The 27,458-nt window shown below is 44.6% G+C and overlaps 1 protein-coding gene across 2 annotated transcripts in view; it reads right to left on the bottom strand.

The window, feature by feature from the left end:
• Window positions 1–97: 97 nt before the first annotated feature.
• Window positions 98–27,458, bottom strand: part of Xpo6 (exportin 6) — a 133,196-nt gene continuing 105,835 nt past the window's right edge. For both annotated transcript variants that reach the window (XM_045131052.1, XM_004668360.2), the window contains exons 14-24: window positions 23,633–23,725; window positions 16,607–16,751; window positions 14,632–14,778; window positions 13,757–13,946; window positions 9,272–9,427; window positions 8,023–8,137; window positions 7,509–7,680; window positions 5,942–6,103; window positions 3,338–3,436; window positions 2,954–3,184; window positions 98–829 (exon numbers count right to left, since the gene is read on the bottom strand). In XM_045131052.1, the coding sequence (XP_044986987.1) occupies window positions 728–829; window positions 2,954–3,184; window positions 3,338–3,436; window positions 5,942–6,103; window positions 7,509–7,680; window positions 8,023–8,137; window positions 9,272–9,427; window positions 13,757–13,946; window positions 14,632–14,778; window positions 16,607–16,751; window positions 23,633–23,725 (1,612 nt within the window). In that variant the 3' untranslated portion in view covers window positions 98–727. The remainder of the gene's footprint in view (window positions 830–2,953; window positions 3,185–3,337; window positions 3,437–5,941; window positions 6,104–7,508; window positions 7,681–8,022; window positions 8,138–9,271; window positions 9,428–13,756; window positions 13,947–14,631; window positions 14,779–16,606; window positions 16,752–23,632; window positions 23,726–27,458) is intronic.

The following is a 27,458-nucleotide window of genomic DNA, read 5'->3' as shown; positions in this document are numbered from 1 at the left end:
ACCCAAGACACAATGCCTCAGTGGCCACAGTGCTCTGTGGAGGACTGCCTGCATGTTGGCCAGGAGGCTCAGGCGGAATGAAGCTTTTTAACTAATGTTTATATAACAACAACTTAAGCATTTTATTTTTTCATTAAGCTTCTGAGTTTCTTAGTATCACAATGGAATGATGAGAAAACATCAACAAAAACTAGTCTCTGAATCTCTGACAAAGGGCAGAGACTTCAAGGCAATCGGAGGGGCGGGAGGCTCGACAGAAACCATCTTGGTGCCGAGTCTCTCCAGGGCCGGCTGGGCCGGGCAGGGTGGGGAGGTGGAATGGTGAAAAGGTGGCACTGTCGAAAGCTGTCCTTGGTGGCTCTGGACAGGACTGATATGGTGAGAAGGTGGCACTGTTGTAAGCTGTCCTTGGTGGCTCTGGACAGGACTGATAAGCACATGATCTGCATGGAGATCTATGAGATCTCCCAGTACCTCCCTGGCACCTGGCCACATGACCCTCTGCCAGCTCCAAACACCCAGGCACTCTACCAGTGTCAAGTGGACCCTGAGGCCCACTCTGCTGGTAGCAGCAGGAGAGGTCAGAGGCAGGCCGTCTGCTCAGGGAGTAGCCAAGGCTTCTCTGGGAGACTTCCGTGGCACAGGCGCAGGTGGTGGTTGGTGCAGGGGGTGGGGCCGCAGGTGCATCCCTCGGGCAGTGAGCAGGCCGGAAAGGCTGCAGGTGCTCCTAGAGCTTCACGGTGCCAGGGGGCAGGCTGTCATTGCAGAGTCGGTAGTAGCGTAGGTCATTGACCAACCTGTGTACATTCTGGGTGAACGAGGGCAGGTCCTGAAAGGCAGGGGCATAGCAGTTGCAGACCAGCCCCTGAAGGTCTGCCTAACCCCTAACACTCCAGTGGTCACCCACCCAAGACCCATTAGCTGCATCCACATCTGACTCCCAAATGCACTGGAGTTACGCAAACCACTGAAGCTTCAACCTGAGCACAACTGTGGTTCTTCCTCACCAGTGTGGATAACTAATTAGCATATACAACACTCTGTCAGGCATAACCTCTTCTCAAGGCCCAACTACAGGGTAAGACTCAAGAAACACCCACTGTCTTCCTCTTCTGAACTCAGCTCAAAGTTGCCTCCACCTACCAAAGACCAATAGGAAGCCTCCAGCCCTGCCTTAGCTACCATCTCTACTGAGCTCTCAACATGCCCTGGGCTCATACTGTAGGCTCTATAGCTGGACCTATTTCCTGAAGCTCCTACTTCCAAGTTTGGTAACTCCCTCTGACTTCTAAGCCTGGAGCAACTGTAAACTCAAGTGAAAAGTGGCTTTTCAGAAGGTGTTTTAAGAGCAGGAGAGTGCTGAGCTTGGTGTCATCCATACAGTGTGTACTGCCTGCCTCCTACAATAATCCGGATGGAGGCAGGGACTAGTGCCCAATGTCTGGCACCAGCCCAAAGCCAGCTGGCCTCAAAACAGTGAGTGAGTAAGTGAATGATGAGACTACGTGAATGAGTGTGTGAGCAAATGAATGAATGGACAAACAAAGTGTAATACACCTCATTTTCAAGAAAACTAGCACTCAAAAGACAGAGGCAGGAGGGTCACTAGAAATTCCAGGCCAGCCAGAGGCATTTAAACAGACCCTGTCTAAAACTAACAGTCAAGCTGGGCTTGGTGGCACATGCCTTTAGCCCCAGCCCTCAAGAGGCAGAGATAGGTGGATCATCGTGAGTTCAAGGGCACCCTGAGACTAACATAATGAAAGGTCAGCCTGGGCTAGGCAGCAAGACCCTACCTCAAAAAACCAATATATATATACACACACATATATATATACACACACACATTATATATGTACATGTATACTGGGGGCTTTAATGGACAACCAGATCTGAAACCAGTGCTTTAACCAAGAAGCAGGCAGATACTGATTCACTGGAAACTAATCATTAAATATTAGCAGCTGCTTTCTAGGAAACAGAAGAAAAACGAACCAAGTGGCTAAATGAATGAACTTCCAGCTTGGGAGAAACAAGACTGACCCCAAGTAAGGGAAGATCCCAAGACAAAGGCAGGCAGGATCTGAGTCTAAGAAAGCTTCCCTAAGGCACATGACAAGTGAGAGGTAGGAGGCAAGAGGGACCCTTGCAGGAGGGACTGGAAACTGCAGCCCTGGTGTGGAGCCAATGACCACAGCTCTAACATGGAAGTCAGACAAGAACACAAGGGAACATCCTCAACTCCTCATGCAAGGGAAAAGGAGGACAGAATCTATTCCAGGGAGAAAATTTCAAGGTGGGCTCATGGGGCCAAGTGCAGACACATGGCACCTGACACAGAGACGGCAAGTAATCTGGAGGAAGGAAGCCCTAGGACAGAGCTGTGCAGCGTCAGACCTGCACACCAGCAGAGTGGCTCCATGTCTCCAGAACCATCACTATTCATTCTCCCAACCCAAGGTGCTACACAGCTGGGGGAGGGATGGAGGACACATGCTGTGAGAATCCTCCCAGGACTTGGAGCAGGTCAGAAAGCTGGACCCAGGTGAGGCTGGGACCAGCTCAGGGCAATCCAGCAACAGAGCCCTCTTTGGACCCAAAGCTGCATCAATTTTCACAGCCTGTTTGCAAGTGTGGGCAGAACAATAATAGTGCTGGCCCTGTAGGAAGACTATGGTCCTCGGAAAAGGTATGTGCTGAGTGGGTACAGTATGAAAAGAGAAGCCAAGACCACGTGCAGCCTGCTAGGACCGGGACATGGGGTCAAAACATAGAGGACACTGGAGCCAGGCCAGAATGATAACGTGCCCACCTCCCAGTCAAAGCACCAAGCCACTTAGCTACTGTAGATTGCTGTCTGAGGAGAAGCCTTGATGAGCCCCTCATGGAACAGATGGAAGGCTCAAGAGCCCACACATGCCTTCCTTATAGGCTGGCCGTATTTTCTCCTCACCCGATCCATCTTGAAATTCCGCCCCAGCACAGTTTTCTGGTTGGCATCCACGCCATCACAGCTGGTCAGGAACTCTGGAAGGAAGGCTGCAAAGAAGCCATCAAAGTCGACAGAGGCCATGTTGTAAATGGCAATGCCAATCTCCTCTTGCAGAAGGTCATGGGACTTGTGAACCAGGACCTGGAGCAGCACATTCACGAACTGGAACAACATGGTGGTCCGGAAGATCTTCTGCAGGCAGAGGTGCAGGAGCATGGGGCTGGGAGGCTCATTCAGACCCCTGGGGCTGCCCTGGGCTCAGTGCTTCCCAAAATGCTCTCCAAGGAGAACCCCAAGGGAGTTAGACCCAGCCCAAGAGTCTTTTCCAGAGAAATAGGCACTGACCTTGTGGTAAAGTTTCTGCTTGGTGTTGAGAGTCTCCAAGTAAAAGAGATTTTGTTTGAAAAGGTGGATGTCAGGTTGGAGAAAGGACTGTCCAAAAGCCTGAGAAATAAGATTAACATTTAGTTACACTCCCTCAGACTCAGCCCTTCCAGGGATTCCACCCTGTGCTGAAAGAACCAATATTTATGAGTAACTTGTATATGACACCTGGATGAATCACTCATCTCAGTTCTCCTGGCCTGTCTGCACAGACCTCTTCAATGAACCTCCTGGGTCTAGTACCTTGTCTTTCTTATTTTGGTCTCAGCTTGTACCTTTTGCAAGAGTCCTCTAGAATCCCTTCAATAAGACCCATCTTTGGAGCAAGAAGCTTACTACACTTATCAACAATCAGCAGAGCCCAAAGCCTGCCTGCCTCCCATGGCCAGGCCACTCCTTCCAGGCACTCTCCTGCTCCCTAGCATCCATGTCTCACAGGCCACAAGTCCACAGAGCTTCCTTTTCAATTGCTGTGTCTACCTTGGGACTAAGCAACAGCACATATTTTAGGGGTGTTGGGGAACTGAGATCATGAGTCCTAGGATGCTGGGGGACCAAGGCATGAGCCTTGGGGTACAAGGGGCATCAAACTAAGACCTCAAGCCCCACAGGTGATGGCGGATACCATGTGGCTTGGAGAGGGAAGCCTGATCAATAGCACACTTTTTAAATACCTTGGAAACTTGGGTGTAAAAACTGCTAGTTCAAGGACAAAATGAAAGCCCCCCTCCCCACCCCACCAAACATAAACACCATATTCCAACACAAAATGACCATGAAGGCAGGTCAACACTGGTAGCCACTGCTCTGTTCCTGGGCCGCTAAGCTGTGAGGGGCCTTATCACCCCTGTTGCAGTGGTATGATCTCCAAGACAAGCACAACTCTTCACTTAAGCCAGAGTTACTGAAGTGTCAGAGTGAAGCTTTGAGCTCTGGCAGTATGTGATTCTCACCACCGTTGACAACCACCACCACAAGCACAGTGTAAGACTTTCCTTGTGCTGAAATGTCCACTCACGTTGCCTTTGTCATGTTTTCCCCATCTAAGCCATCACCACTCCTTCTCCACACCTATAGCTCTGCCTTCTCCAGAATGTTGTATGTACAGAGCCTTTGGTTCTGGCTTTTCTCAGCAGCCTACTGAACTTGAAACTCACCTACACTATTTGTGCTAGTGATATGCTCTTCCTCTTGTTGAGTAGAGGTTCACCTCTACCAGTGTGTTCATCCATTCACAGCTGCTGAGTATGTGGCTTCCAGTTTGGGTCAATTAAGAAAACAGTGATCAGAAGCATCTGTGCACAGACTGTGTGAACATATGTACTCATTTATCTTTTTCTGTTGTTGTTATTTTATTTTTTTTCGAGGTTGGGTCTCACTCTAGCTCAGGCTGACCTGGAATTCACTGTGTAGTTTCAGGGTGGCCTTGAACTCATGGCAATCCTCCTACCTCCTCCCAAATGCTGGGATTAAACACATGCACCACCACGCCCAGCTCACTTATCTTGAGAAAAGCAAACTTAAATGTAGGATTGCTAGGTCTTATGTTTAACTATATTTAATATTACAAGCAACTGCCGGACTATGAAACTGTTTCAAAGTGACTTTTACTAGCCTGAGTGGAGGATTCAGCCAAGAAGTCTTATAAACAAGGTCAGAGCACGAGAGGAGGCACCAGGAGAGCTAACTCCAAGCCCAAACCCTCCGTGGGGCAGGAGATAGATTGTATTTCTCCTAGTGTGGCTGGAAGCGGAATGGTCTTTAAGACTGCAGAATGGAGACTGGAGAGAGTTCAGTAGTTAGAGGTGCTTGCTTAGTTGCTTTCTAAACCTGAAAGCCTGACGACCCAGGCTAGATTCTCCAGTACCCAGCTAAAGCCAGATGCAAAGTGGCACATGTGTCTGGAGTTTGTTTGCCTTGATAGGAGACCCTGGCATGTCCATACTCACTCTTTATTTCTGTCTGCCTCTTTCTCTCTTTCTGTCTCTCTCTCTCAAGTAAATAAAAGTGTTTTTGAAAGAGTGCAGATTGCTGGGTCCCTTCCAAGATACTCCTCTTCAGTGTCCTGTAAGAAGTCCCGGGTGGCCCTGATAGAGGTGGTCTCTATTTCTCTTCTTTATTATGTGAGACAGTCTCGCTACACAGCCCAGGCTGGCCCAGAACTTAGAATCCTCCTGCCTCAGCCTTCCAAATGCTGGGATTACAAATGTGTGCCACATGCCCAGGGCACTGCTGTAAGGAAAGAGAAGGGAAGGGACACTCACCACGCACACATCAGTGCCATGTGCTTAGTGTGTGCTGCTTCATTTACCTCACAGTAGATCCATGAACTGGGCAGTACTAACCCACTGTGCAGATGAAGAGACTGAGGCCTCAGACACTAAATTTATGGGCACATCAGACAGGGCTGCAGAGCTTTAAAGCCAGTACTTGCCGCAGTGGCCCAGCTGGAAGAAGTGGAAACCTATGCCACTGAAAAACCCAAGAGATACAGGCGACACCCAGAACAAGGCCCATTTCTTCTCAGGTCATGTTGCAGCCTCACAGGCAAGTCCTGCACCTTACCTGCATGATGGCGCTGAACTGGGGTTCATTCTCCACTTGCTCCTCAGCAACCCCCCTCTGCATGCTTGCCAGGACAGTAGACTTGAAAAAGTACCGCCAGTTGTGATGGAGTGTCCGAAAGAGGAGCTCAAACAGCTCAGCCTTCACATCAGGGGAAGGGCGCTGTGGAAACAACCACTCAGCTTGCATCTTCCCTCAGTGTGGCTCAGATGGGGTGGGGCCTTCTGGGCCAATGCAGGCCAACACAGAAGCCTGAGATACCCAATTCACATTCCTGCCCTTCCTGTGTGAAAGGCACCACACCCCTGGTCTCTGAGGGGCAGCTCACCCCAAGAATGCTTCAACACAACACAAGGGTCAGTGCCAAAGTACTCCTTTTCTTACAAATCATTTGGCCTTGAATGCTTAGAAGAAGGGCTAGCTGATGGAGGGCCAGGAACAAGAATGTGGACTTTCTATGAACAGTCCTATCTTACAGTTGTGCTGCTCCCTCTTAAAATTAAAATGCCACCTCAGCTAACCTGCCAGCTTTTGAGAGGCTCAAGACAGTGAGAAGCTTTAAAAGCAGCTCTACCCTCCACAGAGAGCACGTAGGGATCCCAGAAAGAAGTGCTACACCAGGCCTCCTCATGGAGGCAAAAAGTTGTGCTGATTGCTGCACAGGCTCGGTTCCTCTTAGGGAGCCAGAAACGTAAGCCTGAGGGGACAGGGGGCCACAAAGCATGATATACTTTTACTTAACCCCCAATCTTCAAGCAACTAGAGAATACACAGGACACATTATTCCCAGTACATCTAGAATTCAAACTTATAAGACTTTGGGCTGGAGAGATGGCTCAGAGGTTAAGGTACTTCCCGGAAAAGCCTAACAACCTAGGTTCAATTCCCCAGTACCCACACATAGCCCAGTGCACAAAGTGGTACATGCATCTTGAGTTTGTTTACAGCAGATAAAAGCCCTGGTACACCCATTCTCCCTCCCTCTCTCTGCAAATACAAATATTTTCTACTGGCATCAAGGCTACTAGCTTCCAAGACAAGGAAGCTGCTACACCAGGACTTACTTTGAAAGCCTTAGTTGGGGCAGGCAGAAAGTTAACTCCCATTTCCCTATCACCATATTCAAGTTATATGCATACTTATTCTAGACCTTATCATGCTGAGTTTGCAAAGGACAAAACTCCTTCCTGTAACACTAAAGCTGTCTGAATAGTTCCAAGAACTTGCCTTACAACTTGAGGCCATGAAGGCTTTAGCAAGACAAAGTACTGGCTATGGTATTTGGTGCTGAAAAGTGCATTCACTAAACAGCATAATACTACAAACAACCACCCTGTGGTGATGGCCCTGCTACAGTTTCACTAGACTAGTTCTAACTGCAGCCACTAGCAGGACTCCCAAGCTGACAGTGCTCTTTCTTGGGGGAGAGCTAAGAAAAAGCTCTACAAGAGTATTAAAATAACTCACAAATGAACTTTAAGCACAACATACGCATTTTTCTTTGATACTTCATTCTCCCCGTGTCAGATGGGGAGGCAAGCAGCACAGGGAACCTGACCCTGCCTACCTCGGCAATGATGGGGTACACCTGCTCCATGCACAGGGCGATGATGCTGGGGAGGAAGGGTTTGAACACCTGGCCAGGCTCCTGCACCACCACCTGCAGGATCTTCAGGAACTTCTCCACTACCCGGCAGCCAGTGCTGTCTTCATGGAGGATGCTCTCAGCCAACTGTTCTCTGCACAGAACAAAGCCATGTAAGGACCAAGAACTGCTTCTTTATGGACCAGCATGAAAACCAACGCTTTCAGCAAGTCAAGAAAAGGAGCAGAGAGCTGGGTGTGGTGGTGCACATCTTTAATCCCAGCACTCAGGAGGCAGAGGTAGAAGGATCGCCTTAAGTTGAAGGCCACCCTGAGACTACACAGTGAATTCCAGGTCAGCCTGGACTAGAGTGCAACCCTACCTCAGAAAATGAAAGAAAAAAGGGGGGGGGGGAGCAGAAAGTCTTTTGCTTTTAGACAGGCTTTGCAACTTCACCCTTAACCCTCAAAAGCCTGAGCAACAGGTGTGTAGTTACCTGGTAAACATGTTGAGGAAAGTCTGTATGATCTGTTCTGTGAAAGGCACACCCATCTGAACTCTAAGGCCTCTGAACAGAGTGAGGAAGAAGCTCAGCATCTCGTCAGTCACATCTAAATAAAAGGACAAGACACGCAAACCTTTAACACCAGCACTTGGGAGGCAGAGGTAGGAGATCACCATGAGTTCAAGACCACCCTGAGACAACATTGTGAATTCCAGGTCAGCCTGAGCTAGAATGAAACCCTACCTCAAAAAAAAAAAAAAAAAAAGACAGGACAAATGGTCATCTCTCTGCACAAAGGCACCAACCAAACTTGGATTGATCTAAACTGCCATTTCTCTCTAATGCTTCTTCCTAGAAAATCTCCCTACTTCATAAGTGTCAATGATGCAAAGTGTCAAATGATTGAAGGCCAGCTGGGAATCAGCTCTGGGCCAGTGAACCTCTCTGCCTGAGTGCTCGCAGTAGGAAAGGAAGTCATCTTGACGGACATCTTGCATTCAATAATAGCCAGTTTTCACTGAGCATGGGCTACGCTGTACACAGACTGAATTAACTATCCAACTGGGCCACACTCAAGTACCTTTGCCATTTCTCTTTATGAGCAATGAATGTGAAGAATGATGGCACACTTGACTGTATGAGTGTGGGACACTGCAGAAAATATTTACTCCAGTGAGTACAGTGCTGTATCCAGATAGTAACAGTCATCATGCATGGCGGCCCCTGGCTCTCTGCTTGCAGGGAAAAATCAGAAAGTCTATGTTGACTACGAAGTTCCTGATGTCTCTTATAAGACTGATAAGTCTACTGTAAATATTTTCAGGAGAGCCACACAAGTATGCCCAGAGCTACAGAGCAGCACCTGTATCAGTGACAGGGACAGAGTGGAGTGAAGGAAATGCTCTCAGCCAAACCTGCCTAACCACACAAGTAAGCAGAAAAATCTGAAAAGTCTTTTCCTTCTTTTGAGTAATGCCCACCCTCTTTCATCTAGTCATCTGGGGAAAGTGAAAGGCAGCGACTCCATGCCATGAGACAAGTGCCACAGCCCACTGAGTACTCAGTCCATTTGTCCAGAGCCTCGGGCTAGACTCCCCAAACAAACAGCTCTGCCCACTGCCTTCTTCACTAAGAGACGTCCAAGACCACTTGCTCCAACCCAGCATACTCTATAGATCTAATCAGGCACTCTGGCCTTGTAAGCACCATCTACCCATGAGGCCTCTGGGCCAATACCTACCTGACTGATGGATAAAAGCTGGAAAAAGGGCCAAGGACACCTGAACAGATTCCTGCAGGGATTGGTAGCAGATCTGTCGGGACTTGGTGGATTCCCCAGATATACTCTCCACAATATCTTCTAAGACACTCAGTGTCTGGTGGATGATCACTTTGGCTGCAAAGCAAGAGTAAGCTGCAGGTTGTTGTCTGAGGACATAGCACAGGAAGAGAGACACGCAAGGGAAGGGGAGAAACCTGCAAGAGGACGGACCAGAAAGATGGCACAGAGAGAAATCTCACTAAAGGAACAAAGCATGTCTATTTGGTTCTCTTCCGTTCTATGATCCTATGTCTGCCTGCCTGCCTGCCTGTTCAAGTTCAAAGTCATCCTCAGCTACAAAGCTATGGATGACTTAAGAGGCAAGTTTTGACAAACTTCCATAGGACACCTAGCAAACAAGAAGGTCCAGAAAAGGGAAGGTGTCTCAGTTTTCCAGCACAGTGGAGACCCCTTGTTTCAACCTGAAACAGGCTCAACTTGGATGACGTCCAAAAAATGAACCAGAACTGAGCTGAGAGAGCTGCCAGCAACCTGGAAACATGCTCTGGGGTGTCCTGACTCCACCAGGTGTCCAGTTATCCAGCACCCACCAGCCTCTGTGGGGAATAAAGCCTCACTGCAGAGGGAGGGTGTGGCAGAAAGACACACTCAGGAGGTGCATGGGATTAGCTTTTACCCTAGTTCTACTAGCTGACATGTCCTTATTTCCTCATCTGAAAGCATGGCAGGACTGAGGCAGGCACACAGTAACTCACGGCAGTCCAATCACTAGAGACTGACCACTTGGCCAGAGCTGGAAAGTAAACACAAGGCACGCTCACACTGCTGCTAAGAAGCGACCCTAAACTAGTGCAAAGGACAATTTCTCAAGCATCCCTAAGGCACTAGAGGAGCAGTTGGGGGGGGGGGGCAGGACTTGACAATGGAGTCAAGAGACAAATACCTGATCTGCCTCACATTTAAGGAAATTAAAACAAGGACAAAGGTTTACATATAAAAATGTAAAAGAAATGGCAATCAGTAAACTGTGGTCTGTCCACAGGAATAGTGTACTATAAAACCAATACAGCCAGTGCAGTGGTGCATGCCTATAATCCCAACAATCAGGATCTGATGCAGAAGGATCAAGAGTCCCAGGCCAGCCTGAGCTTACACAGTTAAGACTATACAGAAAATTAAACTAAAATAAAATCATTAAATAAAAATCAATTCCAAAGCTGGAGAGACGGCTTAGCAGTAAAGGTACTTGCCTACAAGGCCTAAGGACCCATGTTTGACTCTCTGGGCCCCACGTAAACCAGAAACACAGGTGACACAAGCGCCACAAAGTTGCACATGCATACAAGGTGGCGCATGCCTCTGGAGTTTGACTGCAGCAGCTAGAGGCCCTGACCTGCCAATTCGTTCTCTTTCTCTCATAAAAAGACAAAGAAAGAGAGAAAGAGAGAAGGAGGGAGGGAGGGAAGGAGGGAGGGAGGGAAGGAGGGAGGGAGGGAAGGAGGGAGGGAGGGAGGGAGGGAGGGAGGGAGGGAGGGAGGGAGGGAGGGAGGGAGGGAGGGAGGGAAAAAATGCCCAGTCTGTTGGGCTTGTCTCAAGAAAAAAATTTAAAACAAAAATCAATTATAAGCCAGGCATGACAGCTCATACCTTAATCTCAGCAATAGGGAGGCAAAGGTTGGAGGATCCCTGTGAGTTTGAGGCCAGTCAGGGACTATGGAGTGAATTCCTGGTCAGCCTGGGCTACAGTGAGACCCTACCTCAAACAAATAAAAAACAACAACAAAAAAAAAAAATACACACTACTAAAAACCATGTTCCCAAGAAGAGCATATTCCTTCATTTTTCCTCTCCTCCTGGTACTGGGGATTGAACCCAGGACCCAAGAATGTGGCACACACTATAAAGCTCTTGTTCTTTCAACTACTCTGAAGATTTAAGCAATTCTCAACTATAAAGTTGAGTGACAACAGGTCAGAGAAGACAACATGAAATCTCATGCACTGAGTTCAGTCCATTGCCTGTGTAGTGGCCATGCAGAAACCATCAGAAAGCCACAAATACCACTCAGTAAACAGTTCTGGCATATCATGACCTCAGACCTCTCCTAGGGTTATGCCAGGGCCATAGACTTGCTCTGGCCAGCAAAACGTTAGCATGACTCACTTCTAAGCAGAAGTCTTCAACAACCCTTCTGTTTACCACATGGCCCTCCTGCTGAGTACATGATAAAGTTCAGCTCACCAGCCTGGGGCCTGCAGTGACCTCCCCACTTGTCACCTGCTCTGGGCATGAAGCAAAAGCAAATCTTAATTTTTTCCTTCGTATTAAGTCACCCACCTGCTATAGCTATTTGTTACCACTGAGCATACTCAAGCCTATGCTGACTGATGCAATTACTAAATAAGGTGAGAAAGCAGACCACTACATCTTATAAAACACAATGCAAGCAACTGTACATAATGCACTGGCTAAGTTACTTAACCTTTCCATTCTTTGTATTCCTTATGGATAAAATAAGGATACCTAACATCCTCTGCCTCATAAAGCTAATGTGAGAACTACATGAATACTGAAGTTTTTAAAAATACTTGTAATCAGACAAACACCAGACTTTGGGGCTGATGCTAAAAAAGCCAGGTTGGATGATGGGTATAAAACTGCTAAGACAAAAAAAAAGCTTTGTACATAGCATGCATCCAAGTCACTCTTATCTGACATTATATGTACTGATACACATGGTAACAGTCAGGAAAGGAAGACTGTAGTAGAACACAGGAGATTTGACTGCTTTCTTAGATATTTAGATTGATCAAACTTATGAGTTGACTTTCCCTTCTTTAAATATTCACTTCTAAAATTTCTGTATGAAAAGCATGTTAACCTTTGGTTATACAAACAATTGGGGAGGGGGGCTGTGAAGAGGCTCAGCAGTTAAAGGTGCTTGCTTGTAAAGCCTGCCTGTCCACATTCAATTCTGCAGCAATCCACACAAAGCCCAAAGGGTGTTTGTTTGCAGCAGGAGACCCTGGCATGCTCCCCTAACACATGTACAAATAAAAAAAAATCAAAAACAGTATTTCTAGAAAGCACACTCAGAGCTAGCTATGGTGAAGCTTATCTAATACTGGCACTCAAGAGGCAGAGGACTGACAGTGAATGCCAGCACTCAGGAGGCAGAAGCAGGAGGATTATGAGTTCAAGTCAGCCTAGATTGACAGTGAGACCCTGTCTCCAAAAAGTAAAAAAAAAATTAAAAAAAAAAAAAAAGAATGTTGAGCAGGACATAGTGGCACACACGTTTAATCTCAGCACTTGGAGGCAGAGGCAGGAGGATCACTGTAAATTCCAGGCCAGTCTGAGCCTACATAGTGAATTCCAGGTCATACTATGCTAGAGCAAGGCCCTACCTTGAAAAACTAAAACCAAAACAAAACAAAAAGATGTTAAGTATTTATAACTACTTGTGATATTTCACAAAGTATTTCCTTTGGCATTCTATATGTGAACCACCCAATAGCATCTCCTTGTTTTTTTATTATACAAAGGTGTACTTTAAAAGTATTTCTAGAGCGCTGGATGTGGTAGTGTACACCTTCAATACCAGCACTTGGGAGGCAGAGGTAGGAGGTTCGTTGTGAGTTCAAGGCCACCCTGAAACTACAGAGTGAATTCCAGGTCAGCCTGGGCTAGAGTGAGACCCTACCTTGAAAAACCAAAATAAAATAAAAAGTATTTCTGTATTTATTATTAAGATGATTTTAAGAAATGTCACCCTTTATCTTTGAACTAGAGTGCTTCTGTTACATTTTTCTCCCTCTTTAATATAAACAACCAAGGTTCAAAAACAATTTGTGAAGACACCAAGCTTTTCCAAAACCCTCTGCATTTGGGAAGGGCTAGTCAATCTACAAGCCATTTCTTAAATGCATTTTCTCAATGCAGAGGGAAGCTGCTTTGTTCATTCATACAAGCATCTGAAATGGGTCAATGGCCACCCTGGAGTTTCCTGATAGAAGGCCCTGCCGAGTGTCTTCACAGATGTTTCCTTAGGTCTCCTACGGGCTCTCTGTGTTACAGAAGTGGCTTTTAACAGAAATGGCAGACTATACTTAAGAAATAGCTACTGGGCATGGTGGTACATGCTTTTAATCCCAGCACTTGAGAGGCAGAGGTAGGAGGACAGCTGTGAGTTCGAGGCCACCCTGAGACTACACAGCTCAGGTCAGCATGAGCTAGAATGAGACCCTACCTCGAAAAACAAAAACAAACAAAACAGAAATAGCTGATGTGCTAAGTGAATTCCATATATAAGAAGGATTCCATTATCTGAGCCTGAGTATTCTGCTCAGAAGTTATGTGACAAATGGGCAAATAAAGTCATGAGTCTCAGGCGCAAATGTCTACATAGAAAGAGTGAGGCCACCCTGTCCTGAGGCTACTTACTGTCATCCAGGGGCCCCTTTCTCTGTGCAGAGGCAGCACTGGGCTTTAGGTTGCGGTAGTCCTGAGAGAGTGCGGAGATGAGGCTGGCATGGTTGATGGAGCGCACGGGCCACTGCTGCTCACTCTCAGGAAGGTTTGGCCATGGAAGCAACAAGATGTTAGACAGTGCGCGACACACCAACACCTGTGCCTAAAAAAGACCCAAAGGCAACTGTCACAGGGCACCTAAAAGCTGGTGACCATACATGACAAAGCACCCTGCACATCATATCTCAGATCCCAGGTTCCTTTCTTATAGCCTGGCCTAGCTTTAAGACACTTAGGCATGAAAAAGAAATGTAGCAGCTACCTGAAGTTTGGGGTCTCTCTGTCTCTCTCACACACAGCTTGCCTTTAAACCTTGCTGGTGTTCACCCTTCCCTTAAATCTGTCACCTAAGAATCACAGAAAACTCCACTAGATGCAAAATCTAGTATGGCCATCTGCTGCCTTCTGACACCTTGAGAAGCAACTTGTAACAAGGGCTGCAAGGACATTCTGTATCTCGAGCTCACACCCAGGTGCTCTGAACTTGCTTGCTAATCCTCACTCCCTGGCTTCTTTCTGTTAATAATCCAGCTTAGAAAATAACCTCACTGGGAGCTTCTCAACCCCAAAGAACAAGCACATAAGCAGCCAGAGTGGCTTGAACCAAAAAGAACAAGAACTCTCACAATGCTGGCCAAAACGAACCGTGTGCAAAGCAGCCACCCCTGTGCATGTATGAGAACTTTCCAGAAGGGCAGCACAGGAGCCACGGGGCTACAGTGTTTCCCCAAAAAGCAGTACATGTTGCTGGTGTAGCCTTGCACTCAAGAGTGCTTCTTCTACCTCACCTTATCCACTAAGCGCTGGGCAGAGGCATCCGTGATCCTGTTGAACACCTTCTGTACTGCAGGGATGCTGATGAGAAAGACAGGTCGCACAGTAGTGGCCAGTGAGACCAGTAAGTGGCATGCAGACAGCAGCAACTTGTCCTGGACCTAGAAATAGAAGGACATGTTGGCTCATGGCATCCCCTGTATGGATGGTACTTTGAAACTTTCCTGAGACAGCTGCAGCAAAACTTTAGCTCCTGGCTGCCAAACTGTAACACACACCGAAGCTCTACTTCAAGAATATTTCCTGACTCTCCTCGGGGCTCTAGATTTCTCTGCCACATTCACGGCTCCTGCTCAAGCCAGCATCACTTAATCCTGTTCCTTCTTCACCATCACTGGTACCTTTGAATTCAGTCCCTTCTCAACTCATGAATCCGCAGTAATTGAGCTCAATAGCATGTTGTCCACATCTTCCCCATTCAACGCTGAAATACTTCACCTCAACCCTGACTCCTACCAAACCAAGGTCTCCATTTCCTTTCTGCACTTCATCTTATCAGGCTCACCAGTCTCTCCTATGGCTTCACCTTAACATACCTAGCAAACGCTTGGTTCAAGGCTCACTGTCCCTTTCAAATGAGCAAAAGAAAGGTTCTTGAACTCAGGACTTTGTGTGTTAAGCACAGGCCGCCCTACTGCTCAGCCATATCCCCAATTCCAAGAAAACTTTTTACAGTCATTATTTGTCACTAGAAAAGACTGGTGACCTAGCACACCAAAGAGCCAACACTTACAGAATCATTAAGGAAGGAAGGAAGGATCACTGTAATTTAGAGTCACAATAATTGACACCATAATTGCCATTTGTTCTGAGGAAATCACCCAACAGAAAGCTACATTCTTAAAAGTATGTATTTCAAAATTATTTGAAAAAAATTTTTTTGAGACAGGGTCTCATGTAACCCAGGCTGGCCTCAAACTTACTGTATATCCAAGGATGACCTTGAACTTCTTAGCTTTCTGCCTCCATCTCCTCACAGGCCTGTACTGTGATGCCCAGTTTTTATGTTGTCTTGGGGAATCAAGCCCAGAACTTCCTGCATGCTAGACAAGCACTCTACCAACAGACCTATATTCCAACTCATTTTTTTTTAAATTGAAACAGCCTCAAAGTCAAGCAACAGGTAGGTAAATTATGGAACATAATCCTTAGTGTGTGTGATAACTCTTATAAGTTACAATTATAAATATAACATAAATTTATCGAAAGCAGTATTATTTTCATGGGAATAACTGTTAAACATGATACAAAATGTCATGTAGAATTAAAACTATAGCCGAATATACCAATAAAAACAAGCATCTAAACTGTCTAGATAGATCATCCAAGGTCTTCTTGGATGCAAACTTGAGAACTTATCAGATTTTACTTAGCAATTCCACTTCTGGGAATCCATGTCACCTAGCATGTGTGTAGAAAGATAGACAAGAAGGCAATTCATTTCCATCAACAGAAGAACAAAATACAACCCACAGAAGACAAGCACTGAACAATATGAAAAGCTCAAGCCTTTCTGTGCACTCCAGAGAGCAAGGCATTCTGAGCCCGAGAAGCAGTATCTCTAGCTATCTCTGCCCTTTCATTTATGTAGGTAAAAACACAGAAAAGAAGCTAGACGAACATGCACCCAGCTTATGACAGTGCTCATCTTGAGATTAAAGAAAAACAAAACTTTTCAGTTGATAAACTTGAACACTACTTTACTTTTTCATCATAAGCACAAATTCCTGCGGGATTTTCAGAACTGTAAATCCAGTCCTATCTAAATGCATGTGGACTACACCTAAAAAGAAACACCACCACTGTCGCAGTGGTTGACAAAGAATTATGGGTGCAATGTTATACAACATTTTGGTTTCATGGTGAACAGGACTAAAGACAGGAGGACAGTCAGGTGGAAGGTACGACATTCTCTGTCTGTCTCAAGACCTTGGTGCTGATGAGCGGTGTGATGGCATCCATAGTGGTGGAAACAAGCGTCACAAACTGCTGCGTGTTCTGCCGATGGGCTTCACTGCAATACTGTGCCAACCAGTGGGAATAGGCCTGGAGAGCAGCCAGTGACTGGGCGTGTCTGCAAGAAGGAAGATGAGATCCGAGGGACCAAGTGAACATGTTATAGCATCGAACTTGTTTCCACAGCACAAGAATTCCCTCCACTGAGCAGATGTTCTGGGACATGAGGACACACAAGATCTAAAATTAAAACTCATTCAAAATATGGTCACCACTGTCCAGAACACACATGGCCATCAGTAAATATCCATTAAGTCTTAATCTTTCTATGATACACAAGTTCACCTGAAAGGTGGAAACTATTAAGGGATGATATATTGATCTTAAACCTAGGAAAGTAGTAAAACTTTAGCATTCAGAGCTGCAAACAAAGGTAGCTTTGATAGAAGACCGTAAAGCTGAAGCATCCCTCTATGTACCAGGTGAGAGGACACCTCAGGTGCTCGGTTTCTGAAAAGGCTGTACTCCATCATCACTAATAATATACTTCAAAAAAGTTCCCAATGAGACCAGGTGTAGTGGCACATGCCTGTAACTCCAGCACTCAGGAGGCTGAGGAAGGAAGATTACTGTGAGTTTGAAGCCAGCATGGGCTACACAGTGAAACGTTGTCTCAAAAGAATCAACTAAAACCAAAAACACAAATCCCTAAAAGCTTACACTTGACCAAAATAAAGAAACAAATAAAAAAAAAATCTTATAAAGGCATAGCAGCTAAGAGCTTCAAAACACTAGACCATATAACACAGTCACATGGGAGTTCTCCTTTCCTGATTATTACTAAGTATCCTGTGGACTAATGCTTTGTGATGATCTAAATACACTGTTCCCCATGGTTTGGGCACCATCAAGACCCTAGCCTAAATGACTGTTACATTGCTGGATATAAGCTGTTGGTTTTTCTAATTCTACCTTTTATAAAAAGAGTTTTCCAGGCTGGAGGGATAGCTCAGGGGTTAAGGCGCTTGCCAGCTAAGCCAAAGGATCCAGGTTTTATTCCGCAGGACCCACATAGCCAAATGCACAAGGTGGCGCTTGTGTCTTAAGTTGGTTTACAGCAGCTGAAGGCCCTGACACGCCCTTTCTCTCTCTTCTTCTATCTGCCTCTCTCACGTTCTCTAACAAATAAAATATTTTTTAAAAGAGTTTTCTGCCAGGCGTGGTGGCAAACTCCTTTAGTCCCAGCATTTGGGAGGCAGAGGTAGGAGGACTACCATGAGTTCGAGGCCACCTTGAGACTACATAGTGAATTCCAGGTCAGCCTGCACTAGAATGAGACCCTACCTCGAAAAACCAAACAAACAACAATGTTTTCCTCCCCTCAATTTTTTTTTTTGAATCACTATGTATGTGCGGGTCCTTTTTATTCAATATGGCATACTCATTATTTTCCTTCTTTTATTTTTACTGATAGTCACACTGTCAAGTCTGAGCAGAAAAACCCCTTTCAAATCACCTTCCATATGCCCTCAATGTTCCTGAAATTCAGGAAGTATTTCTTCACTAACTGACCCTGCCCTCTCCTTAGTGCATTTATCCTGTTAGTGGAGAAAGTATTTTAGGCAGTAAGTTCTAGGCACAAGGGGGCAGCACTGCCTACTGGAGTACCATGGCTTCCAGAACCTTCCTGCAGACAGAGTTAGGATATAGGTCAGACACCACTTCATAATCAAACTGGCCACCACAATTATGTGAGCTCTGCCTGATGGGGCATAAGACGACAGACACTACCAGGATGCATCAGGCTTGCTAAAAATGATCAAAGCAGAAAAAATGGGGAGGGAGGGACAGCCAAATTCGGATTGTAGGGTATTGTTCTTTTTTCCCTTCCTTCCTTTCTTTCTTTCTTCCTTCCTTTCTTTTTATTGGGGGAGGGGGGTGGTTGAGTGGGTCTGTGTGTGCATGTATACTGTATGCTTGGCATGTGATAAAATGTGTGTATAAATACACATGCATGTGCATGGAGGCCAGAGAAACTGCTGGGTGTCCTCTGTGGCTCATCTACATGCTTCCTTGAAATGAATCTCACACTAAACCCAGGGCTGGTGAGCCTCCAGCAATTTTCCAATCTCCCCACCCCCTACCATAGATAAAGGTTACAGACAAATGTATTTCTATGGGTGCTAAAGAATTGAACTCAGGTAGTCTCAGGTCCTTAAGCTTGCATAGTAAGAGCTCTTACCCACTGAGCTACCTGTCCAGCCTACAGAATATTCTTTAAAAAATAAATTTTAAGGTCTGTATCTCTATAGGCATTTGTCACACACATGCATACACAGGTGGATGATTGTTTTAGACAGGACAGAAATGTACTGTTGGATCTTGATTAGTTAAAACTTGGGTTAAAAAATACATATCTATATGGTACTCCTGGGACACCATGGAAAATTTAAATATGGACTACGAATTGACTTTATTAGTACATTCATAAAAATCTTTTTGAACACCAGCAGTGGCATCATTACAAGTTCCTATTCCTATGATATAAGTGCTAACTAGAGGATTTATGAATGAAGTAATGCATTGTCTAGAATTTATTTTTAAATGGCTTACCAAAAAAAAGTATCTGTGTGTGCATGTACACAGAGGATGCACATGTGCATGCACACAGAAAGAGCACAAGAAGCAAGAGCAACGGTGGCAAAATATCCATAACCCATGATTCTAAGCTAAAGATATGAAGGTATTTAAACCACATTCTGTACACTTCAAAACTATATTCAAAACTATATGCTGTAACTTTTTCAAATAAGTACTTAAGAAAGAACTAAATAGCCTAAAGTAAGACAATCTAGGTATTGGGACTCTGAAATGTATAAACTATTTTATATTTAGAATCTGCCACTCACTGTACCCTTTATTGAAGTCCTAAGTAACTAGAATCTAGGAACTTCAGTCAACACAGCACAGGTAGAGCTCCATGAGGCTGAAAGGAGAGGCTCTCTGGCTTCTGAAGTTGTGGGCAAGCTGTCCTGCTCACAAGCCCAATGGCATTCCTCAGAAGATACTTCACAGCTCTATGTATTTCATTTACAGCTTAAAAGAAAAGCTCTGTTGGATATAAATAAATCACATGGAAACCTACCTTTATGGACAATGGAACACTCAGGAGCCATAGACGGTTACTAGAAAATTTTCAGTGCCAGGGGTGGGATAACTTACAGTGAGTTGTTGGCCAGGGAGGTCCCTGAAGCCCCAAAACATTACAGGCCATTGCCAAGGCCCTTGGTTTCCCACCAGTAATAAGATGGTAAGACATTATTGCTGAAGACTCCACATACTTGGGCTGCAAGGCCACTGAGAAATCCTGCTGGAACTGAGCTGATAACCTTCTCCATGTAGACCAGCTGACAGAAAGCTGGAAGAAGCCATTCTGCAAGCAGCTCAATGGCAGAAAAAGAAATCACCAGTGAAGATACTCAACAGAAGACACTGAAAGTCTTCCATGTTGCCAACCGGGCCAAATGAGCCAATGGGTGCAATAGTGGCATGTCTGTCATGGTGGAAACCAACTGCCCCCTAATTGGACTGGAGGCCCACTCCATGGGAGGGAATACATCCCTGATACTGAAAACTTAAAACAGGAGTAGTCATGAGCCCTAGGGATGTAACGACTGCTGCTATCTGGCTAAATGTATATACTATGCTCATCAAACTGCCCAGTAAGCACTTCTCTTAATGCCCATATCCTTATATTAATGCTACTCTCACTTTTGGTAGAGAACCTTCTTTTGTCAGATGGCAGTGACCTGGGTATGACTCAGAAGGCACCACAGTGCTAAGAAGTGACAGAGGAGTGCTCAGCACTACAATATCTCTATCACACCTTCCAAGGCTCAGGGTCTACTGCAGAAGAGGTGGCAAAAAGAAGGTAAGAGCCAAAGGGTAGGACTCCTTACAACGTGCTCCCCCCCGACACAAAATGGCCTGGATATCCATGACCTCACAGTGCCTGGCACTACCTACACAAGACCATCATAATAGGAAGAAAAGATCATGACATCAAAATAAATGAGAGACTGGTTGAGAGGGGGAGGGGATATGATGGAGAGTGGAATTTCAAAGGGGGAAAGTGGGGGGGGCAGGGCATTACCATGGGATATTGTTTACAATCATGGAAGTTGTTAATAAAAAAATTAATTAATAAAAAAAAGCTCTGTCACAGTAATAAGTAGACTTGGTCTGATTGTAGACCGTGTAGGCCATACACTCTAGCAACGAATCAACTCTGGCTGCAGTGTAGAAGCAGGTACAGTGAAAAGGAATGGGCATGGCTGTGTTTAAGGAAATCACAGGAGGCCACTCTGTTTTGGAACTGAGCTTCTGCCCTGGGCCCCAACACATTACTGAGCTAAAATGAAGCTATTTATCTGCAGGGTCCTAGAACTCAGGATTAGAAAGAGCCAACACTAAATTCAAAACAACAACAACAAAAAAAACCCACCACTGACAGTTCAAATGACATGATATGTTAACCAATCACATTTTTCTATTGTTCTGTCCCTACCATCCTCTTTTGGGGGCAGGTAAACATGCATTTACCTACCCCTGCATGTTTTGTTCTGCCTTCTTCAGTCCTTTTCTGTCTATAAATAATGTCTTTTCTGTTCTACCCACTAACACTTTCTGATGGTACTTTATCAAGTATTGACTGATTCCAGATTTGGGGAAAGCTGCTTTGTCCTCTGAACAGGTTGTTTTCAAAGCAGCAGTGAGTGCATGTGGCACAAGTAAGAATTTGTACATCCCTGCTCTAGTCCAGGGCAAGCCCTTCCATGTCAACGTATGGGTCTTAGACACCTTGCTTCAAGCTTCAAAATAACATGAGACCCTTACATCTGACCCCACACCATCCTACCAAACTTGTAATCTGAAGGTGTCCACCCCCAAGTAACCTTCTGTACTCTACTGTCATGTTCTGATGCATATCTATAGGACACACACATACGTTTTGTTTAGTCCTGGCTTATAGCTCCTATAGTCCGACTTCTTTCGCATTAAGACATTTGGAGGGCTGGGAAGACAGTTCAGCAGTTAAAGGCATTTGCTGGCTCCAGGTTTAATTCCATAGGACCCATGTAAAACCAGATGCACAAAGTGGCACGTTTGTCTTGCAGTGGCAAGAGCCCCTACATGTGTATCCATACTTTCTCTCTCTCTCTCTCTCTCTCTGCTTCTAAAACAGCAGTAGCAAAAGAAATTGGGCTTTACCCTCAGATTCTCCAGCATCTTAGAGCAGAGAAGTCTTGTTACACACCTGAGCATGTTAGCAAGGCACTTTTTGAGAAGTCCCTAATTGCTGTAGAGGTAAGGACCTAACGGCCAGCATATGCTCAGAGGATTGGCACTTTTACCTTCACCTTCAGCCTTTGGGGAGGATAGAGGGACTGAAAGTTTCCTTCAGGATTTAAACAATCAAGCATGCCAATATACTTTGGGGCGGGAGGTGGGGGGCGCGAGGAGTCTCTGGGTCACCAAACTAATGCAGGTTACTGGAGGGCAGCCAATGAGAAAAGGTAAGGAGACTCTGAGTCCCTCATACACTTATCCTACCTATCTCATCTGGCACTGAAACTGTTAGAATAAACCTAACCATGTCTCCTTGAGTTCTGTGACCCACTCTAGTAAACTACTTAAGTCCAAGGAGAAGGCTACGGGAACCCCAACTTATACCCACTCATCAAAAAAAGCACAAGCAGCAGGCTGGAGAGATGGCTTAGCAGTTAAGGCACTTGCCTGCAAAGCCTGAAAATGCATGTTCAAATCTCCAGGTCCCACATAGCAAGATGCACAATGACACAAGTGTGCAATGGTGCACATGCACACAAGGGGGCACACATGTCTGGAGTTCATTTACAGCGGCTGAAAGGTCCTGGTATGACCCCACACACACTTTCTCTCTCTCTCTCTCTCTCTCTCTCTCTCTCTCTCTCTCTCTCTCTCTGCCTTTTTCTCCCCCCCACAAAAAAAAAAAAAAATGGTAATTTAAAACAAAAGCACAACCTTGTACAGCAGCTGGCAAAAATGAGGAGGTGTGGAGGGATCACTCCTGGGGATTGAACCCTCAACCTGTGGAAATCTCATACTCCTACTCGGATGTCAAAAGTATTTCTGAGGCTGGAGAGATTGTTTAGTGCTTAAGGCGCTTGCCTGAGAAGCCTAAAGACCCATGTTTGACTCTCCAGATCCCATGTTAGCCAGACACACAAAGGTGAGGCAAGCGGAAGGTCACACATGTCCACTAGGTGGCACAAGCACCTGGAGTTCGACTGTAGTGGCTGAGGCCCAAGCACGTCAATTCTCCATCTCTCTCTCTAAAATAATAATAATAACAATGATAATAATAATAATTTTAAAAAGTATGTCTTGGGGCTGGAGAGAGGCTTAGCAGGTAAGGTGCTTGCATGCAAAGCCAAAGGACCCAGGTTGAACTCCTCAGAACTTATGTAAGCCAGGTGCACAAATGGGCATACATATCTGGAGTTTGTTTACAGTGGCTAGAGGCCTTAGCGTTCCCATTTTCTCTCTCTACCTGCCTATTTCTGTCTCTCTCTCTCTCTCGAATTTAAAAAAAAAAAAAAAGTATTTCTGTTGTGAGATGACTATGTCTTTCCAGTGTACCAACTGTCAGTGAATGAACATAGTGTAATTCAAGGAGTTTCCATGTGCATTCCAGCCTCCTGTTCCACCAGAGCATTCTCCTTCTCTGCAATGTTATTCCATAGAACCTCCCTCTGTTATTTGTGTCCCAATCAACTCCATTCCCTCCAGTGTTCTTTTAACTATAGAAGCCAACTATCTCACAAGGTCTCTTCATTCAGAGTTCAAGAGCTTTCACTGGACTCATGGAAGCCACCACTGACCCCTTTCCTCAGCTCAAGTCATCTGGATGTCAGGGTCAATGTCTTTTCTGAGGTGCCATTACCACAATCTACTTACACATCAACAAGGTCAGGTTTCAGCACTGACGGCACAGCTGTTTCAATGTTGTACAGTTTGATCTGAGATCCATACAGAGTAACTTTCACCAACCTGTTGGCAAAGAAATAGGTGAGAAAGGACATTTCCTCTAAGAACCAAACTGGACAAATTGAACAAGCTACAACAAAGAAAAGCCCCAGGACAGAGTCTCTTTTCATACCAGACCTCCATAATTTATTCAAGAAAATTATCTGGGATAAGCATGAAGAGTTATGTACAAAAAAATCTTGCTAAGGCACTAAGTATGCCATCAAAAAGCCTAAAAACAGGGAGCTGGGGAGATAGCTCCGTGCTTAAAGGTACTTGCTTGCAAAGCCTACAGGCCTGGATTCAATTCCCCAGCACCCACATAAAGCCACATCCACAAAGTGGTGCATGCATCCGCAGTTTGTTTGCAGTGAAGGGGGCTCTGACATATACAAATACATTCTCTCCAAATAAATAAATGTTTTCTTAAAATTCTTGTTATTTATTTATTTCAGAGTGGCAGATAGAGAAAGAAAGAGAGAAAATGGGCACTCCAGGGCCTCCAACCACTGCAAAACAAACTCCAGATGCATGTGCCTCCTTGTGCATCTGACTTACGTGGGTTCTGGGGAATCCTGGGTTCTCAGGCTTCACAGGCAAACACCTTAACCACTAAGGCATCTCTCCAGCCCTCTTTTTTAATGGTCTAAAGACAAAGGCTAGGGAGATAAAGTGAGATGTTTGTAGTGGGAAAACCCTAGCATGCATATATGCACACAGGCATAAACAAACAGTATACACACCCATGCATAAACAAATAAATGAATGAGTAAATCATTTTTTAAAAAATTAGGGCTGGAGAGATGGCTTAGCGGTTAAGCACTTGCCTTTGACACCTAAGGACCCATATTAGCCAGTGCACAAAGGGGCACACGCATCTGAAATTCATTTGCAGTGGCTGGAGGTCCTGGCAGGCCCATTCGCTCACTCTCTATCTGCCTCTTTCTTCCATCTCTCATTCTCAAATAAGTAAATAAAAATAATAAATAAGTAAATCTTAGTCTTATAAAAAAATAAGATCTAAAAATAGCAAGTGTCTTACATAAAGGATGTAATATAATGGAATATACTACGTTCAATAAAAACCATGTTGGGCTAGAGAGATGGCTTAGCAATTAAGTCACTTGCCTGCAAAGCTGAAGGGCCTAGATTTAATTCCCAGGACCCCCATAAGCCAGATGCACAAGATGGCCCATGTATCTGGAGTTTATTTGCAGTGGCTGTATGCCCTGGCATACCCATTTCTCTCTTTCTCTCCACCTGCCTCTTTCCCTCTCTCTCTCTCTCTCTAATAAATAAATAAAAATAAAAATAAAATATTTTAAAAAATAAAAACCATGCTCAGAAAAATATTTAGGGCTGGGAAGATGGCTTAGCAGTTAAGGCACTTGCCTACAAAGCCAAAGGACCCACCCAGTTTGATTCCCCAGTACCCACATAAAGCCAGATTTACAAGGCAACATATCTGGAGTTTTCTCTATCGGCCTACCTCCCCCCCAAATAAATAAATAATATACATATATACATACATATATGTGTGTGTGGATAGATAGATAGATAGATATTTAATGCATATTCAAGATATCTAAGACATGAAAAGGCTGGAAAATATGAATCTATGAATAGAGAAAGACTAGACAAACCTAATTTCTCTCTACTTTTCTGTTTCCAAATTGTCTATAGTGAATATGTAATACTTTGTGTTTGACTACTCCCTCCTTTTCCTTCTTTTGGCCTCAAATTTATTATCATCTTGCCTCATCAGTTAAGGCCACTTACTTGCAAAGCTTGAGATCCCAGGTTCTGTTCCCCAGTACCCACATAAAGGCAGATGCACAGAGTGGCACACGCACTTGGAGTTCGTTTGCAGGAGGCCATGGCATGCTTCTCTCTCTCCCTCTGTCTATCTCTCTCTCTCTCTTTACAAATAAATAAAAATATTTTTTAATGTCTAAGAAGGCAAGCCTGCTATTTTCACATTTTATCTAGATTCACTTAATATTAAAGCCAATTTGATCATTTCAGTGTTTCAGATAGATTACGTTCTAAAGAAAACACAGTATAATGTTCACAGGAGAATCTAAGTGGTGAATGGTACAATTCTCTCAACAGAGGATTCCAAAACTAAAATCACATATTGTTCGTAGTTGGAGAACAGTACAAAAGGGCATCCCAATGAGTTAAGAAAGTGGGATGAAGAGGTAAATTCTTCACTTGTAAGTCCTAGGACATTCTAGTCTAACCAGGAACCAAAACAGGAACCACCAGTGAGCAATACAAAAAGGTGCACCTTGGGCTGGAGGGATGGCTTAGCGGTTAAGGTGTTTGCCTGTAAAGCCAAGGACCCAGGTTTGATTACCCAGGACCCACATTAGCCAGATGTACAAGGGGCACACACATCTGAAGTTCGTTTGCAGTGGCTGGAGGCCCTGGCATGCCCATTCTTTCTCTCTCTCTGTCAAATAAATAAATAAATTTTTTTTTTTTAAAAAAGGTACACTTTAACATTTTTTGAATGTTACACACTAAAAGTGACTTCTCAACATGTCATTAAATAGATCTATATTTAGCTACAACAATAGATCTGTTTTCTGTAACCTACATCTGAAAATACTGCATCACACTGGCTAATGAGTCACAGAAAAAAACCTTCTCTCTATAACCAATCTAAACATGAAAACAGAAAGCATCATTCAATGCTGAGCTTGCAAACCTAAGCTGTACAGACAGGTGTGCACACATAGGACTCAATGTCTCAGGATCTCTTATGTCACCTTACCACGAAACTAGTTAAGGTGACTGATGTACATATATCTACATTGTTTAAGAGAGTTCAATTTAAGTAATGGATGTTTGAGAGAAAGAATGTCTTATCCCTACTAAACATTAGTGCAAATGAGCCTAACACAGGACCAAGAAAAATAGGCTCAATGGAAACATTACAGTTTGGACTCAGAAAAGTGTTTAAAACATACAGGTGCCCTCAAAGGAACATGGGAGAAAAGCAAAGTACACACTACTTCTAGGCCAAAATTTACTCAACAGAAAAAATATAGAGTGAAAAACACAAATTTTCCCATGTTTATTACTATGTTTTTTCAAAGGATTTAAAATTCCTAGTTATCCTTGTTTTTAATCTAAGATTTAGTAATTTTTAAAAAATCAGGTATATGGCCTGGTGTGGTAGTACATGCCTTTAATTACAATTCTTGGGAGGCAGAGGTAGGAGGATCACTGTAAGTTCAAGGTCAGCCTGGAACTATACAGTGAATTCCAGGTCAAACTGGGCTACCTGGTTAAAAAAAAAAAAAAAAAAAAATCAAACCATGGGCTGGAAAGATGGCTTAGTAGTTAAGGTGCTTGCCTGCAAAGCCTAAGAACTCATGTTCAAATCTCCAGGTCCCATGTAAGCCAGATGCACAGTGACACAGCACGCAATGCTGTACACACACACAAAGGGGTGCATGTATCTGGAGTTTGTTTGCAGTGGCTGAAGGCTCTGGTGTGCCTATTTCCTCTCTCTCTCTCTCAAAAAATAAAAACAAACCAGGCATGGTGGTGCGTGCCTTTAATGCCAGCACTTGGGAGGCTGAGGTAGGAGGATTGCTATGAGTTTGAGGCCACCCCAAGACTCCATAGTGAATTCCAGGTCAGCCTGGGCTAGAGTGAGACCCTATCTTGAAAAAAAAAAAAATCAAAAAAACCAAAATAATAATAATTTAAAAATCTTAAAACAAAAAAACCAGGTTCAGGCTGC

The sequence above is a fragment of the Jaculus jaculus genome, chromosome 12 (genome assembly GCF_020740685.1).
Source record: "Jaculus jaculus isolate mJacJac1 chromosome 12, mJacJac1.mat.Y.cur, whole genome shotgun sequence".
Taxonomy (NCBI): Eukaryota; Metazoa; Chordata; class Mammalia; order Rodentia; family Dipodidae; genus Jaculus; species Jaculus jaculus.
The sequence above is the reverse complement of the archived record's forward strand: the minus strand, read 5'-3'. Positions and strand labels throughout refer to the sequence as shown.